At 39.1% G+C, this 15,180-nt stretch overlaps 1 protein-coding gene across 1 annotated transcript in view; it reads left to right on the forward strand.

Annotated features, from left to right (window-relative positions):
* Positions 1-601: 601 nt before the first annotated feature.
* Positions 602-15,180, forward strand: part of LOC107094164 (cyclic nucleotide-gated cation channel-like) — a 16,149-nt gene continuing 1,570 nt past the window's right edge. Inside the window, exons 1-10 of the mRNA XM_015389606.1 lie at positions 602-724; positions 1,009-1,098; positions 4,022-4,123; positions 4,336-4,527; positions 4,618-4,731; positions 7,484-7,590; positions 9,130-9,617; positions 9,698-9,976; positions 10,872-10,970; positions 14,398-14,775. Of these exons, the coding sequence (XP_015245092.1) occupies positions 1,010-1,098; positions 4,022-4,123; positions 4,336-4,527; positions 4,618-4,731; positions 7,484-7,590; positions 9,130-9,617; positions 9,698-9,976; positions 10,872-10,970; positions 14,398-14,775 (1,848 nt within the window). The 5' untranslated portion in view covers positions 602-724; position 1,009. The remainder of the gene's footprint in view (positions 725-1,008; positions 1,099-4,021; positions 4,124-4,335; positions 4,528-4,617; positions 4,732-7,483; positions 7,591-9,129; positions 9,618-9,697; positions 9,977-10,871; positions 10,971-14,397; positions 14,776-15,180) is intronic.

The following is a 15,180-nucleotide window of genomic DNA, read 5'->3' on the forward strand; positions in this document are numbered from 1 at the left end:
CAAAGGAAGGCAGCAGCTTGGCAAAGCCATGATGGCAATTATTTTACATCACAGTAGTATGCAGTTCTTCATATCTTCGTAACTGTATGGTATCGGTAATGCTATAATTAAAATATTAAAGCGATTTGTCTCATTTCATCTATACCAACAACACACTATGTCAAAGCTATAAGAGTTGATAAAAAATGAAGGAAAATAGTGTATAAGAGCCCTCGATGGAGCCAGATGTTTGACTTTTCCTGAAATCAGTGAATCACTAATCTTTCTCAGCTAAAAGTTACCAATTGGTTAAATAAAAAACAGATTTTCTTTTATCTGAAACAATGTTTCTAGGCAGACGTGGTCCTAAATATATTTCTCAGTCCGTAACCAGTGGAGCACACGAAGACACAGCAGCAGCCCAGAGGCCACTTCAATCAGGGTTGTTGAATTCAGATGAGCCTGGTAGTTAAAGAGGAACACCCACAGACACACATACGTACCATTTACAATTTAGATGATGCTTTTCGAGTGCACCATGTGATCATCCCTTTTATTGGTTACATTTGGCTGCTTCATCTATTCCAGCTGTCCTCTGTGTGTTTGTTTGTCCATTATGTTTTTTGTGACGAAAGGCTTGAAATAAGCTGAACACACCAAACAAGGTGGATTATAACTGAACTGAACATGCTAGTTAATTTGGAGACCTGACTAAGCAACGTTTGGGTGACACACAATAAATCAGGTTAGTTACTTCTCTGTTTTATCTCTTTTATTTTCTGCCCATCAGCTTGTTGCTAAGTGGTTTCTGTGGTGATGCCAGGAGCAGCGTGACCTCGCACTGAATGACCTTCGTTTTGTGATTGTCTGATTGCCTTTTTTTTATTTGAATAACACCAGCAGCTTTCTTTTGCTTTTGTTTTGACTAAAGTCGGGGATCTTTGCTTATTGTCTGCTGCATGTTTGAGGTTTTGGTTTTTAGACCATATGTAAATGAAAAGAACCATTCTCTGCTCCTGTTTTCTGCAGCATGACCGGTCCGCTGCACGATTCTCACAGGCTATCAGTGAAAACATGGACAGAGGAGGAGAGTGATTGTGCTGAAAGCACGCTTAGCAGGTAGACACACACCTCCACAGACCCACAGCCAAAGATCTTCATTTTCCTAGTCCCTTTCCGACGTGTGGGTTAGCACGGTTTGAAATGAAACCCATCTAATGATCAGTCTGAGGGGAATGGTTTTCCTTCACCAGTGAAAAAACAGTTCAGTTACCAGGGAAGGAGGAGCTGGTAGAAATGACCCTTTGTAAGAATTTGTCTTTTTTAAATCAATAATATGTCATTTTGTTACATATCATTATGGCAATTTGGAGATCTAAAGGAGATAGCAGTTTATTTTATTTCGCTATCTTGAAGGGGGTCTGGAAAACATTGTGGAAACCCAAACGGGGGTCCAGAAAGAAAAGTTTGGGAGGAGTCAGTCTGTTTCTCAGCAGTCTGTTTTGTCCGTTTTAACTCTTCTTCTTTTACATCTTGGATTTGGGGTTGAAGTTGAAGTATTATTCAGTTAATCGGCTGCACAAGGTTGTAAGAAACCACCTGGATGCCAACGGTAATGCATCATGAAGTCCATTAAGAGCCTTCTAACTGAACTGCCACCATCACCAGAGGAGTAAACCGTCCCCAAAAAGTCAACCCGATCGACAAAAGAATAAACCAATTTTTTTTAATTGTTTTTTAAAGATTATACCAGAACGAAACTAACAGAGCTCTGCCAACTCTCAGCCACCTTGAGCAGTGCAATTCTAGAAACAAAGACTATTTACATAGGAGATATAAGGATGTTTCTTTAGAAAGCAAATAGACAAAGATGTTTAAATATATTTGCTTAGTATTTGATGGAGATGGTAAGTAGGCTGCCTTGCACACACCTTTTACCCTCTGGCATTGTAATGGCCTATACTAAAAGCTGATGTCTTCAAGTCACTGTTGTACCTGAGCATTAGGGTACTTTTCCTCATGATGCCATGTAATCTATGAGACCCTCCAGACCCCACACAACATCCCACATCCAGACTGACATAGGAGTCTTGTTCCATCAGTCAGCTGGTATCCAAACCTAGTTTTTTACAAGATGACCACTTTTGTTCAACTTGGCAGCAATTTTCCGTTTTATTTGGCTGCAACATTATTTATTATGCAACTCTGTAATTATAAATTCTATCTCCTGCAAATTCTCCTGCACTTGGCATGTCGGTATCCCAGGGACTCTGGTTTAATTAGTTTTAATTTCATCCAAAGAAAAAATAGTCAGTGAGTTCTATGTGAGATCAAGCTGAAGTTCAAATAACATCTCGAACAAAGAACAGACGGACAGTTCAATCTTCCAAAGTCTATTCTTAATCTTTAACACAATTTCTGTGAATGAACACCTCCAAGCAGATTTACGTTTTTTCTGGAAGGTGGAGAGCATCATGTTTAAGACATTCATCCACGATCTGTCAAGGCTCAGAAGAGAAGATCCTCTTTTTGAAGCAGACAGTTTGATATCTCAAAAAACATTTCTTAAGAAAAATGGATCTGCAGTGAAAAAAGAGGGTGCTAAGGCAGGAACCTCTGCAGGAAGTGAACATAGGTTAGTGACCACGTCAATCTGACAGAGGATGATTATGAACGTGTGAGTCACTAACCTGGTCTTAAAGTTCAGTCCGTGCCCAGAGGATGAGGTAGATCCCAGCCGGTTGGCTGCCAACAAGACGGAGCAGGAGCCGCTCAGAGAATCCCAGATGCTGATGTCCCGGAGGCCGTAGAACAGGCAGGAGATCCGAACCGAACAAATGAAGTAAAGCAGAATAATCCAGAGTGCGAAGCCAAAGCCGATGTCGAGAACATGCTTGGAAGTCAGCGCCAGAAGATCAGAAATCCGAAGGGTAATCCAGGAAGGTGCCAGGTACTTTAGATACTTTAGAAGACTCTCACCAAGGACTCGAATAATCTGGCACTGATTACTGGAAGAAGACAGGTGAAATACAGCCTGGAGCAGATGGAATAGGTGAACGGTAATGAGAAACTGGGCTGAGCTAGACAGGTGAATGAAATGAGTAACCAGACCAGTCATAAGCACCAAGATCATGACATGATCATTTACTGGAGGTAAGAACGTTTGTTGAATCTAATGTGCTGCGTTGGTAAAAGCTCGGTGGGAGAAAAAGTAAGAAAGATTAACGACAAGAAAGAAATGTTGTTGCATTAGACCCAATATTCTTAGACCTGTGTACTTCCGTTTTACCTTTTCAAGAATTAGAAATTCTTATGTCCCAAAACATCCCCTTAGTTAACAGGGTATTTCTAAAAAACTTAAGCTCTTTGACCCTTGATGCCTTTTCAAGTTACTTTCCTTCCCATTTGGTTTGGAATAATGATTTCCTCTCTGCTGATTTCCTTTTCAAACCAAATTGCTAAAAGTCTAATTTCATAGTAGCAAATCAAACTATTATCAACTTTAGCCAGTATGTTTTCCCTGTTCTTGGCATCTGGAGTTAAATTGTTCATTGTACAGGATATGAAGAAATGTCTTTTAGTCATGTCAATGTCAGATGTTTTAAATAAACTATCTGAATTCTGCAGTAGTCCATTCATTGCACTAAAACTATAGAAACTAGGGAGTAAATAATATAATGCAAGGAATGACTCGTGATACTTAGCAAAATAGAAATTAGAAAAAGGTGGAGGATAAGAGGTTAGAACTGAGGCCAACCAAGGACACCAAGAGGCTGAGAGCTGAATTGCAAAAGTAAAGCAAACAACCTTAAACTTGTGCTTTAACCAAGGGAACCAAACAGCTGAAACCAGTTCTATAGGCACACAGGACAATTTGAAGGGACATTTTTCCTCACTGCATTTTGAGGATTATTTGAAAAATCAGTTTAAAGCTGCAGTTTTCATCCTAAAACAGAAACAAGCTGCATTCAGTGGGAAATGCATGTCTTAGATTTATTGGTACTTTAGGGTTATTTCTTTTTTTGTGTCTCTGCATTAACAGAGGGCAATCGATATGTGATGATACTTCCTCAGAGCTGCAGAGAATGGCAGCCATTGAAAGGAATTCCCAGAGCTCCTTTCGAGGCCGAGGGGCGCTATCCAGGTATGGCTAGAGTCAATAATTTGAATATTCAGCAATGCAATGTGATCTTGTATTCATCTTTGCATGTCAGCTCATTCTCTGATGTAAGTAGCAGGTGCAGCATTAAAATAGTAATTGTTTCATTACCAACAGTCAACAGTCCAGAAGATAAATGACATTGATCTAAAGCTATTTAAGGTAAATTCCTGGATTCTGTGTCTTGCTGCCTGCAGGATAGTGGGTATGGTGATGACTCTGAGAGAATGGGCTCATAAGAGTCTGGCTGAGGAGACAGAGCGGCCCGATTCCTTTTTGGAGCGCTTCAGGGGCCCTGCCAACATGGACATGCAGGGGCCGCCCAGCAGATTCAGCCAGAGCCACACAGGTTCTGAGACAGAGAATGAAATCCGACGCTCCAGGCGCACGTAAAAGACCAATGCTGGTCCAGTTTAAGGTTTCTCTAAATGTCTTAACCTTGATTTGATTCAGTCTGTGATTCTGACTCTTTCCCTCAGGAGGAAGAGGAAGTGGAGAATTGTGGTTTTATCCCCATCTGATGATGCCTACTACAATTGGCTGATAGTGATTGGGGTGGCAGTTTTTTATAACTTCACACTATTAGTTGTAAGGTAGGAAACTTTTTACTACACTACAACAAAATGCATTGTAATAAATATAGTTAAATCACCTCCCATATCTTTCACTTTAGTTGAATCTATATCTCTTTCTTTGAAACGATGGCTTAACCTTTTATAAAAAAAAAATAAAAAAATACCTCTGTCACATGGTGTCCACTTGTAATTTTCTGCACAGAGCTTCACATACAAGACTCTTAATTTTTCAGTTTTCCTGTGGACAACAACTGTTTTTTTCTTGATGTATATACAAGGTCTGTAATTTAAAGTATATGCAGATGACTGTGTGATTCAAACATCTTCATAGTTGTTGTCAGCTGGATTACAACTGCCTTTTTGCTAAAGAATTTATAGCATCACAGTGATGTCATCGATTTCAGTGATAGCCTAGCAATGATCGCCGCCATCTTAGGAGGGGTAAACATTTGCTTAAGGCTGATTTATACTCAGCAACCAGCTCATCTTCGTGTGTGTCGCAGTGAATGTGCTGCAGACATTCTGCGGCACCTCTCCAAAACTGTACCTGACCACAGACAGGAGGCCTCTGATTGGTCAAATCTACATCTACACTATGCCTATTTCCTGTTTGGTACCTTACCAGCTTGTTTTGTTTGTATGACCGCCATTGTGGAAAACGATTCGTAATTTGGACCAGCTAGAAGAGCGAGGTGAGAAAGAACGCTGGGACCCTTTTTCCACCTGGATCCCCGCTCTTTTTTGCCCTCATATCCCTCCGTTGTCACACAAACTTGCCCCCATTTCCCCATCGCCTCAGCTGTATCTAGACCCACAGCTAGTTGTGATTGTCAATCTTCCATTGTGGCATGGAATAACATAGAGCAGACCACGCTTCAATATTGGACATAAATCAAAAATATCTGTGACAAGCTCACTGCAACACACTGCTGCAGGAGAATAACCAGCCCTACAGTGTTTTACATCTTTACTCTATTTATTGCCCAACCCAGTAGGGGTGGTTAATATGTTATTTTAATCAGATAATATTCACTGTCATTTATTTGCTATGAACACACATCCTACTGGCTGTGTGTAAGAACAATAAATGAAAGCGGGAAAGTATAAATTCACCAAAACTTCCCTTCAAAATATTATTGACAAACACATCCAGCCCCACTTCAAACATATTTCAAAAACAAGTGAAACTCAACCAAACTAAGCTACTATGTACAACGAAGAAGGAAAAACATGGTTGAAAACCATAATAAATGAAATGATGCAATGGTATCACGGTTTAGCATGTATTTTGTGTTTGAAAACCAAAGTTAATCTTAAAGAATTCGGGATGTGTTAGCTTTTTTAATAATTCAGAGCAATTGGACAAATTCACAATGCATAATTTAGCCAAATAATGTTTTCTTAAATGATTTGCTTAACCGGCTGCTCAGTGGAACAGTGGGTGGCACTGCTGCCTTGCAGCAAGAAGGTTTCTCGTTTGATTCCTGGCCCGGGGTCTTTCTGCATGACTTCTTCCCACAGTCCAAAAACATGACTGTTAGGCTTCTCTAAATTCTAAATGCATTAATTTTAGACTTTATGACTTTAGACAGATTTTATTTGGCATTTTGTTTCCACAAGTGTAAAACTAAAATAAATTTAGTTTGGAAACAGCTCACTGGACAATTTCATCTTTTAAAAGTGCAGCCTTGGAAAAATAGTACAAATGACAGAAAACTTATAAACTGAATAAATTAAGGATAAACTTTAATGACTTGATACCACTTGAAGCAAGTTGTGGGTGCATTCAGTTTTTAGACTGGAGCTTTAAACTTGAGTTACATCATGCATCTCTATACAGTTATCGCTCTACAGTCATTGAATCTTAATACTTCAAATCACAAGAAGATGTGAATGATGTGGTTTAAGAAATGTCAAAATTCCTCCTGTATATGAACATGGGCCTGTATGATCATGTTGGTTGGTATGTGTGGAATATGCATCAACAGGCATCTAAGCTCATGAACACCCATAACCCAGAATATTTTTATTGGAACCAAAATAAAGGGTGGGAGACAGAGTAAACAATTCCCTAAACAAAAAAAAGGGTTAAAATATTCCAGATTCCCCCTAAAAGTATTTATGGATCAAGACAATAAAAACATCTCCTGGTTATTTAAAACTTTCTTTTAAAACAAAGGAAACCAAGTCTTTGTGGGTCAAAATTTGAACTGCTCAGGAATTGTGTTGAGGTTTGTCTTACTGTCCGAATTAATTCCAATAAACCTTTCTCCCTGAATTGAGACCTCATATCTAAATGAGAAATGTCCACATAGATCAAGATGAAAAACACTCATTCTCCATTTCCATACCTTAACGCAAGCCAATACTTTGATGTATCCATGAAAACCTAACTTCATCTACATCTCTCCACTTATAATCCGGTGTACTTGGCTCACCATTGATTGACAACTGAATATCTATCTCTGGCATTTGTTCATTTCTAGATCCATTAAGAATCTTTTGTGAAACTGTACAATAGTGCACTCTGTTTGCTCACATTGAGCAGCTGTTTGCTGAACCAGAGAAACTAAACCAAAGATGAGCACATAGGCCAGGTTCACGTACTCTCAGTTTCCAGGTTACATTTTTTACAGACTGAAAAAAAACCTTAGCAACCGTCTCTCAGAAAAATGGACCTTTGCTGAAAAGCTTCAGAATTCCTATGTAATTTCTTGTTGATTGCAATGATTTATACTGTATATTGTTTTTTCTTCCTGTTTTACTGAAGGGCCTGTTTTGACGAGCTTCAGATGAAAAGTATTCAGGTATGGCTGGTGCTGGACTACATCTGTGACGGAGTCTACGTCCTGGATATAGCTGTTCGTCTTCATACAGGTACTCAATAGGCATGCATCAATCAAAGATGTGTTATGTGCCTTTTGAAGTATTGCATTAGAAGAAAAACAGCAAATTTAAATTAACTTAGATTTTGCCAAAACGGTTCTATGCTTACATGGATTGGATTTTGACTCTTTCAAAAAAGTTTTAACCAAGTAAATGCGCTAGGGAGGGGGAAAAAACAGTTGAATAAGGTCAGACGAAGTGAACATTAAGCTCATATAAGTGATCAGCTATTTCTGCTGCCGGTGTCCTGAATGCTGGTGTGTACCAGATCTGCTCGGGTCCTGTGCATGCCAGTAATGTTACACTACATGATTGGCTGAACGTTGCTACATGATGTAAAACATAGTGGTTGCCCAGACAATGATAATAACATCATGCAGCGTCCATTAGCGTGTCTAACGACCAATGAAGTTTTAACTGATCAATAACAAAACTGAAATAACCCGTTTCTGGTGAACAAAATAAATATTAGACCATGATATAAAGGGGGAGATCTAATTAGCGCTGTAGCTAGCTGTGCTCAGTAGCTAACAGGTTAGCCTCTTTTAGCTCGGTCAGTTAGCCACATTAAGCTACACTATTTTTGAATTTGTATCAACAACAACCGTTTGTTTTCTACAAGTAGAATAACAGTTTTCATTGTCTAAAATCTCTACGAAAGTCATTTTTTTAATATGTTACATTTGACCTTCCTGCCCTAAGATCTTAATAAAAGAATAAAAATAAGCTGAGACTTCTTGTGTAATCTTGTTAAATGGCAGGGCTTAGTCTTTCTTAGAACCCAGCACAAGTTCAAGACTAACAATGATTGTTTTCTGTTAAATAGTAGCAAATAAAGGTAATTATGTTCAAACTCCAAAATAGATTAGATTCTTTGTCTTTTTTTATTGATTTTCACAACTTTATGTCAACATTAACAAAAGTTAACAGAAACAACCCACCCTAAAACAACAAGGAGCATTGCAGTGTCCGCATAAAAAAAAAAAAAAAAAAACTACATACAGCTTACACACACAAAATACAAACAGACATTCCCAGTCATGGTTCACCATAGTTGAAACCGTTGGACAGCCAAATGAATAATATACTGAATGTAAAAAAGAGAAGGGAAAATTATTTAAAAAAATACAAAAAAAAAATTACATTTTCTGTAAGAAAGATTGCAGTGGGTTCCAGATCCTCCACAATTTGTCAGACTTTTGATGAAGATCATGGGGATTAGATTCTTAAGAAACGGGTTCAATACATTTTGTCCAAGTGGAGTTGCCATATGATGCTGTCATAAGAAGGGCCCCGAGCAGATCTGACCCCCCAAACAGATCCGGCACCTACACCAGCACTAAAATCCCACCTCTCTTTCAAAGTCTCTGGATAGCAGGAACCAGCTAGCCTTTTGTATCCTGATATAAATAAAGCCAATAATCTTTTTGTCAAAATAGAAAGCCATATTTAGTTTAGCTTTTTTATTGACACAATTTTTTCCTAATGCCTTATTTTGGGCATTGCTTTTTTTATGCTTGCTGAGTGAAGGTTTCTTGGATCAAGGATTGTTGGTAAAAGACGTCCGTCGTCTGAGAGAAAGCTACATCCGAACATTGCAGTGTACGCTGGACATCTGCTCCATCCTCCCTACGGACCTCCTGTACCTCATAGCTGGAATGAGCTACACCCCTCTTCTGCGATTTAACCGTCTCCTGCGGCTGCCGCGGCTGTTCGAGTTCTTCGAACGAACAGAGACTCGGACGAGCTATCCAAACATGTTCCGTATCTGCAAGCTAGTTCTGTACATCCTGGTTATCATCCACTGGAACGCCTGTGGTTACTACAGTTTCTCCAAAGTTCTGGGTCTAGGCTCTGACTCATGGGTTTATCCCAACGCTTCTGACCCTGAGTTTGGTTCCCTGACCAGAAGCTACATATACTGCCTGTACTGGTCGACTCTGACACTCACCACTATTGGCGAGACTCCTCCTCCTGTCAGAGATGAGGAATATCTGTTCTTGATATTTGACTTTCTGGTAAGACTATGACTCATAAAACATGACTTCCACTGCATGAATCTCTACTCCAAACCTGCCTGTTGGTGTTTCTGTCCCAGGTCGGGGTTCTGATTTTTGCCTCTATTGTTGGCAACGTTGGAGCCATGATATCCAATATGAATGCAACTCGAGCAGGCTTTCAAACCCGCGTAGATGCCCTCAAACACTATATGCACTTTAGACATGTCAGCAAGGTCCTGGAGCAGCGAGTCATTCGCTGGTTTGACTATCTCTGGACTAATCAGAAGACGATAGACGAACAAGAAGTCCTGAGGAGCTTGCCCAATAAACTGCGGGCAGAAATTGCTATTAACGTTCATCTAGACACACTGAAGAAGGTAAAACACCCAGAACCTCCACGGATATTTTAGCTTTTTAATGTTTTGGATATATGTACCCAATTTACACTACCCTTGAAAAACCGATCCATGTCGAGACCGGTCCGATCTCGGATCAGTTAACCAGGCCGAGCTTGGTTCTGACGACTTTTTACACATCACGCTATCTCAGTTCCTTGACTCCTCGCCTCCTAGTAAGGTTCTGCGGTATTACTGCCAGTATTGAAGGAGGAAATCAAGCAGTTGGTGGCGGTAATGCACCAAAAGTTGTTTGCCAACCGCCATAAAACACAAGAAGAAGAAGACGAAGAAGGAGAGAATCAAGCAAATCAAAATGGCGGCGCCCGTCACATTCAGAATGTTATGCTTGATAATTATTGCTGTAAGCCGGTGTTTGCGGAGGGTCAGGCGAAGACGGCAACCTTTCGTGGATTTACTTTAGAAAGTCAGCTTAACTTAGTTGTTCTTCTTCTTCTGTTTTGTGTTGGTTGGCTAGCAACTTCCGGAGGGGCATTACCGCCAACTACTGGAATGGAGTGTGAATCGGGATGTGCAGCCAGACAGAGCCAGACGGACGCGTTCTGCTCATGCGCTCTTGTTATCAGAGAACCGAGCCAGGGAAAAACCGAGCCGAGCCCACCTCTGGAGCTGGTCTGTAGTTAGTGCAGTCCGGTTGTGTCTAACTCGGTTCAGTTGAGTTTGCTTTCCATTTACACACGATAAGTTATCTCAGTTACTGAGCTCTGACTGGTCTCAGCACGGTTTTTCAAGGGTAGTGTAAATGGGGTATTAGTAGCAGCATATCTATTCTGCTCTAATAGCTGATCGTTCTTGTGGTTTAAACCTGTGTTCATGTCTTGTGCACTTGACTTTCTGTGAATGTGCGTGGATCTAGGTGCGTATATTCCAGGACTGTGAGGCAGGTCTCCTCGTGGAGTTGGTGTTAAAACTTCGCCCCCAGGTTTTCAGCCCTGGTGACTACATCTGCAGGAAGGTTTGTTTCTTTTGATGGTGCTTCAGATATGATTTATTTGTTGGTCTTGAAAGAATTAAAGACATCTAGCGGTTAAATTACAATGGTTTAAAGAAGAGGCAAGACACATGAAAACTGTTGGTTACTGCTGGTTGGTATCGTTAGACTTACTTCTGGTCATCAACATGTTCACCACATAAACAGCAGAACAGAAACTTATTCACTAAAACAATACAAATATTGTATAACAGCAGGGTCTTATTTACGTATGGAATAAATTATTCTCATCTCGTTGAGGCAAAGAAATAAAAAAAAAAATTGAAAATCTATAAAAAAAAATGCAATCCAGAAATCAAACTTTGATTAATATTTTGTTCAAAGAAAGGATTTAAGAGTAACTTTACTCTTTAAATATATAAACTCTTGTAGCTGATAATTTTCTGCCTATATTAATAGTTAAAGATAGATGTTCTACTTTTCCAGATTTGTGGTTCTTTTTTATTAATTATAGGTGCTAACCCGAGTTTAGGTTTCCTGAAAAAAAGTTTACTTATAGCAGGAGTGTATGACTGCATCTCCTGTGACAATATCTGAGATATTTAAACCACACCCCCCTCATCAGTATTTGCTGCGCAGGGTAAATGACAAGCAACGGATATTGTATCATGCGACCTTAAACAAAAAAATTTACGTTTAACCAAGGTTACTTTGGTAGCTTTAGCAGTGTATGGTAAAATGTGTAATACTGTTTCTTTAAGGTCATGGTTAGAGTTAGGGAGCGGTTAGTGAGTCAGTTGTGAGTTTTTATTTCACAGCTGATGGAAAAAATGTTGTAAGTTCCTGCTACAGCCTGTCTCATGAACCCTGCGCATCAGTTACTGATGAAAGGGATATCCTCGTCGCGTCAGTATGTGAACCTTTAGGTGACAAGTAGGGAGGGAGAACGGGTTGGATTATAGGCCTATATCATAACTTATCCTTTTTCAGGTTATCATTTGTCTGTTTTTAATTGTTTCTTCTCCATGTAGTTGGTAAGAATGAAAAGCAACATTTTAAGAGATTATTTGACGGATTACTTTAAAAGTAGGTTTAAGGATAGGTCCTCTGAAGTTAGGATTAGTACACAGCAGACTGCTGAGGCAAGCATGATGACAGAGATGAGACTTCACAGAACCTATCCCTATTTCAAAAAAAGCGCCTAACACCAAATAAATGTTTCTGCAATCAGCTAAGTGAGCTTAGTGCTTGGAAAAAGTCATCGCAGATTGATATTAAGGCTTATGATACTTTTGACGTTTCATAGAGAACTGCATTCTGATAATTAAACAAGTCATTCTTGACCCAAGAGAAGAGTTTGTTTTTTTTCGGGAAAATATTACAAAATTATGATCTGACAGACCAAACAGAAGGTTATAGAATTTAATAATCTGTTCTGGCTTATTAATGAATACTGAGTCTGTTTCAGTTTTTGACTGTCTTGTTATTCTTGTAGATTGCTCAATATGGAGAACAATTTAGAGTATCAATTCAATCGTTAAGGTCTTTCATGTCCTAGTTTACAATAAAATCCCCCATTACAATTATTTTAATGGGTTTATTATTTATAGTATGGCACCTAAGTAGTGTCTTTAATTGCTTATCGAAATGTGTTTTTGCTGAAGGGCAGAGGGGAAAATAAACAGATGAGTGTAAAATTCATTACTGAAGAGAGAGAAATTTTAACAGAAACATTTTATATTTCGACCTCTAAGTTGAGTGCAGTCCAATTTTTAACATACATAATCACCCCTCATCTTCTTCCAATTATATCCCACAATGTTGCTGTTTTCGAATTCAAGCATTATGTTGGATGCAAACAAAGTTACAGTAAAAGATAATGTTTCATTAAATAGGGCTGTAATTTAGAATTTGATTAAATTTCATTCAAAATAGTGCAAAATACTTTTTTCTGATCATAAATAAAACCATTAAAAATCAGCTGCCTTTTTTAATTTGTTATATTGTCAATCAAAGCGTAGCCATTCTTCCAGTGGCATAGCCAATGTAAAACAATATCTTCCTCTTTGTGTGTTTGTGTTGATGTAGCCATCAGCTCATTTTTAACCATCTTGAAAAGATTGAGGTTTTAAGGTTTGGAAAGATCGCTAGATGAGCTCCAACACTACCATCCATGTTTACTTCCGTAAACACGAATCACGCTGGCCTGTGATGTCATTGCGTCCTCTACTGCGCATGTGGGACACTTAAGCTGTATGAATGCAGTTCACATAGGAGATCGCATATTAGTTGCAAATATTTGGAAATGTGAACGGCAAAGAAAAAAAAAAATCGTATTTCACAAAAAAAAAAAAATATGGAATTGAGCATCAAGGCCTGCAGTGTGAACGTAGCCTAAAAGATCTGCCTCCCATTCTACTTTTAGAAATTCTAGGAACCACTAGTAAACCTGCAGATTGAGAGCAAAGTGCTCTGTTAGGAACATAAGGAACAATCAGATCTCTGATATCAGATGGAGCTTGGCCATTTAAGGCTTTACATGTAGGAAGGAGGATTTTAAATTCTATTCTGGATCTAAAAGGAAACAAATGAAGAGAAGCCAGGATAGGAGAGATATGATCTCTTTTTCATTTTCATCAGAACTCTGGCTGCAGCATTTTGGATCAGCTGAAGGCTTTTAACTACAGTTTGTGGACTTCCTGATTTTGAATAGAATTTTTGCAAAATATCCTGCAGATGAAAAAAGGAAATTCTAGAAACCTCTTTGATATGGGACTTAAATGACAGGTCCTGATGAAAAATAACACCAATATTTTTTACTTTATTATCTGAAATCAGTTTAATTACATCTCAATTTTTGAGGTCCCACATGCAGAGATCAGGAGGCAGAGGGGAGTCTTGTAGAATTAGAGAGAACACTGAGGCTGAAATCCAACATACAAAAATACTGAGAACCAAAAATAAGAAACTTCAGGGAAGACTCACGTGGGGAGCCAGATATGAGGAAGGAAATTAACAATAAACCAGCTCTGAGTGACTGCAGAGGTGGTGCATATATTGGTAGACTGAACCAAGACAGGCTAATCAGCAGATTGGGAGCAGGTGTGGGATAGACCAACTAGAAGGAAGCCAAGGGGAAAGGAAACAAGCACAAGGGGCCAGCAGAGGGTAACTAAGGAACTCAGCACTGCTAGAAATAAACTATATAGACACAGAATAAAAATAAACTAAAAATAAACCCAAGCAGACAGAAGAACCCTGACAGTTTAGAGCTGGACAACGATCTTTCCAGGCTTTTATGCTAAAGCAAAGCAATATACACCAAGCGTTTGTCTTGATAGTGTTTTTTTTTTGTCCTTTTCAAACCTAACAAAGGATTTTTGCACCAAGCATGATCAGCTGACAAATTATAAAAGTCTTTCTATGCTACATGTTCTCTGCCTTTACCCAGGGGGATGTGGGTAAGGAGATGTACATCATTAAAGAGGGCCACCTGGCAGTGGTGGGGGATGATGGAGTCACCCAGTTCGCTGTCCTGACCTCAGGCAGCTGCTTTGGAGAAATCAGCATCCTGAACATCAGCGGGAGCAAGATGGGGAACAGACGCACCGCTAACATAAGGAGCCTGGGCTACTCTGACCTGTTCTGCCTTTCCAAGCAAGACCTGATGGAGGCACTGCAGGATTTTCCCCACGCCAGGGCACAGCTGGAGCAGCGGGGGAGGGACATCCTTCAGAAGGAGGGGCTTTTGGAGGAGGTGAACGTGTCTGCCGGAGAAGATCTGGAGGAGAAGATGGACAGGCTGGAAACCAGTCTGGATCGTCTGCAGGTCATTATTTAAAACACAGACCACATGGGGGAAAAAAAAGAAATATGACGACAATGTTTATTAGAAATTTTTCCTAGATTTTATTTTCGCTATAAAAATGTCATTTTTTTCAAAATTTCATTTCATAAAAAAAAAAAAAGATTTTTATTTTTTTTTAAATATTTTTTCCGATTGTAGTTATTTGTTTAAAGTTGTAAGGAAGTTATATTTAAATGTCAAATCCTTCTGGCTTAAACATGGATATAAATGTACTCTTTATCAAACGTTAGAGATCAAAGTTAGAAAATGTCTATTTAAAAAAAAATCCTGTCTTAAAAACTTTTTTTTCCATTATCTTTTGGTCGTAGTCATATTTAGTCTTAGTCTGAACACCTAAATTCAGCAAATCATATATCAACAGTCAGA

The sequence above is a fragment of the Cyprinodon variegatus genome, unplaced genomic scaffold (assembly GCF_000732505.1).
Source record: "Cyprinodon variegatus isolate N-32 unplaced genomic scaffold, C_variegatus-1.0 Scaffold467, whole genome shotgun sequence".
Classification (NCBI taxonomy): domain Eukaryota; kingdom Metazoa; phylum Chordata; class Actinopteri; order Cyprinodontiformes; family Cyprinodontidae; genus Cyprinodon; species Cyprinodon variegatus.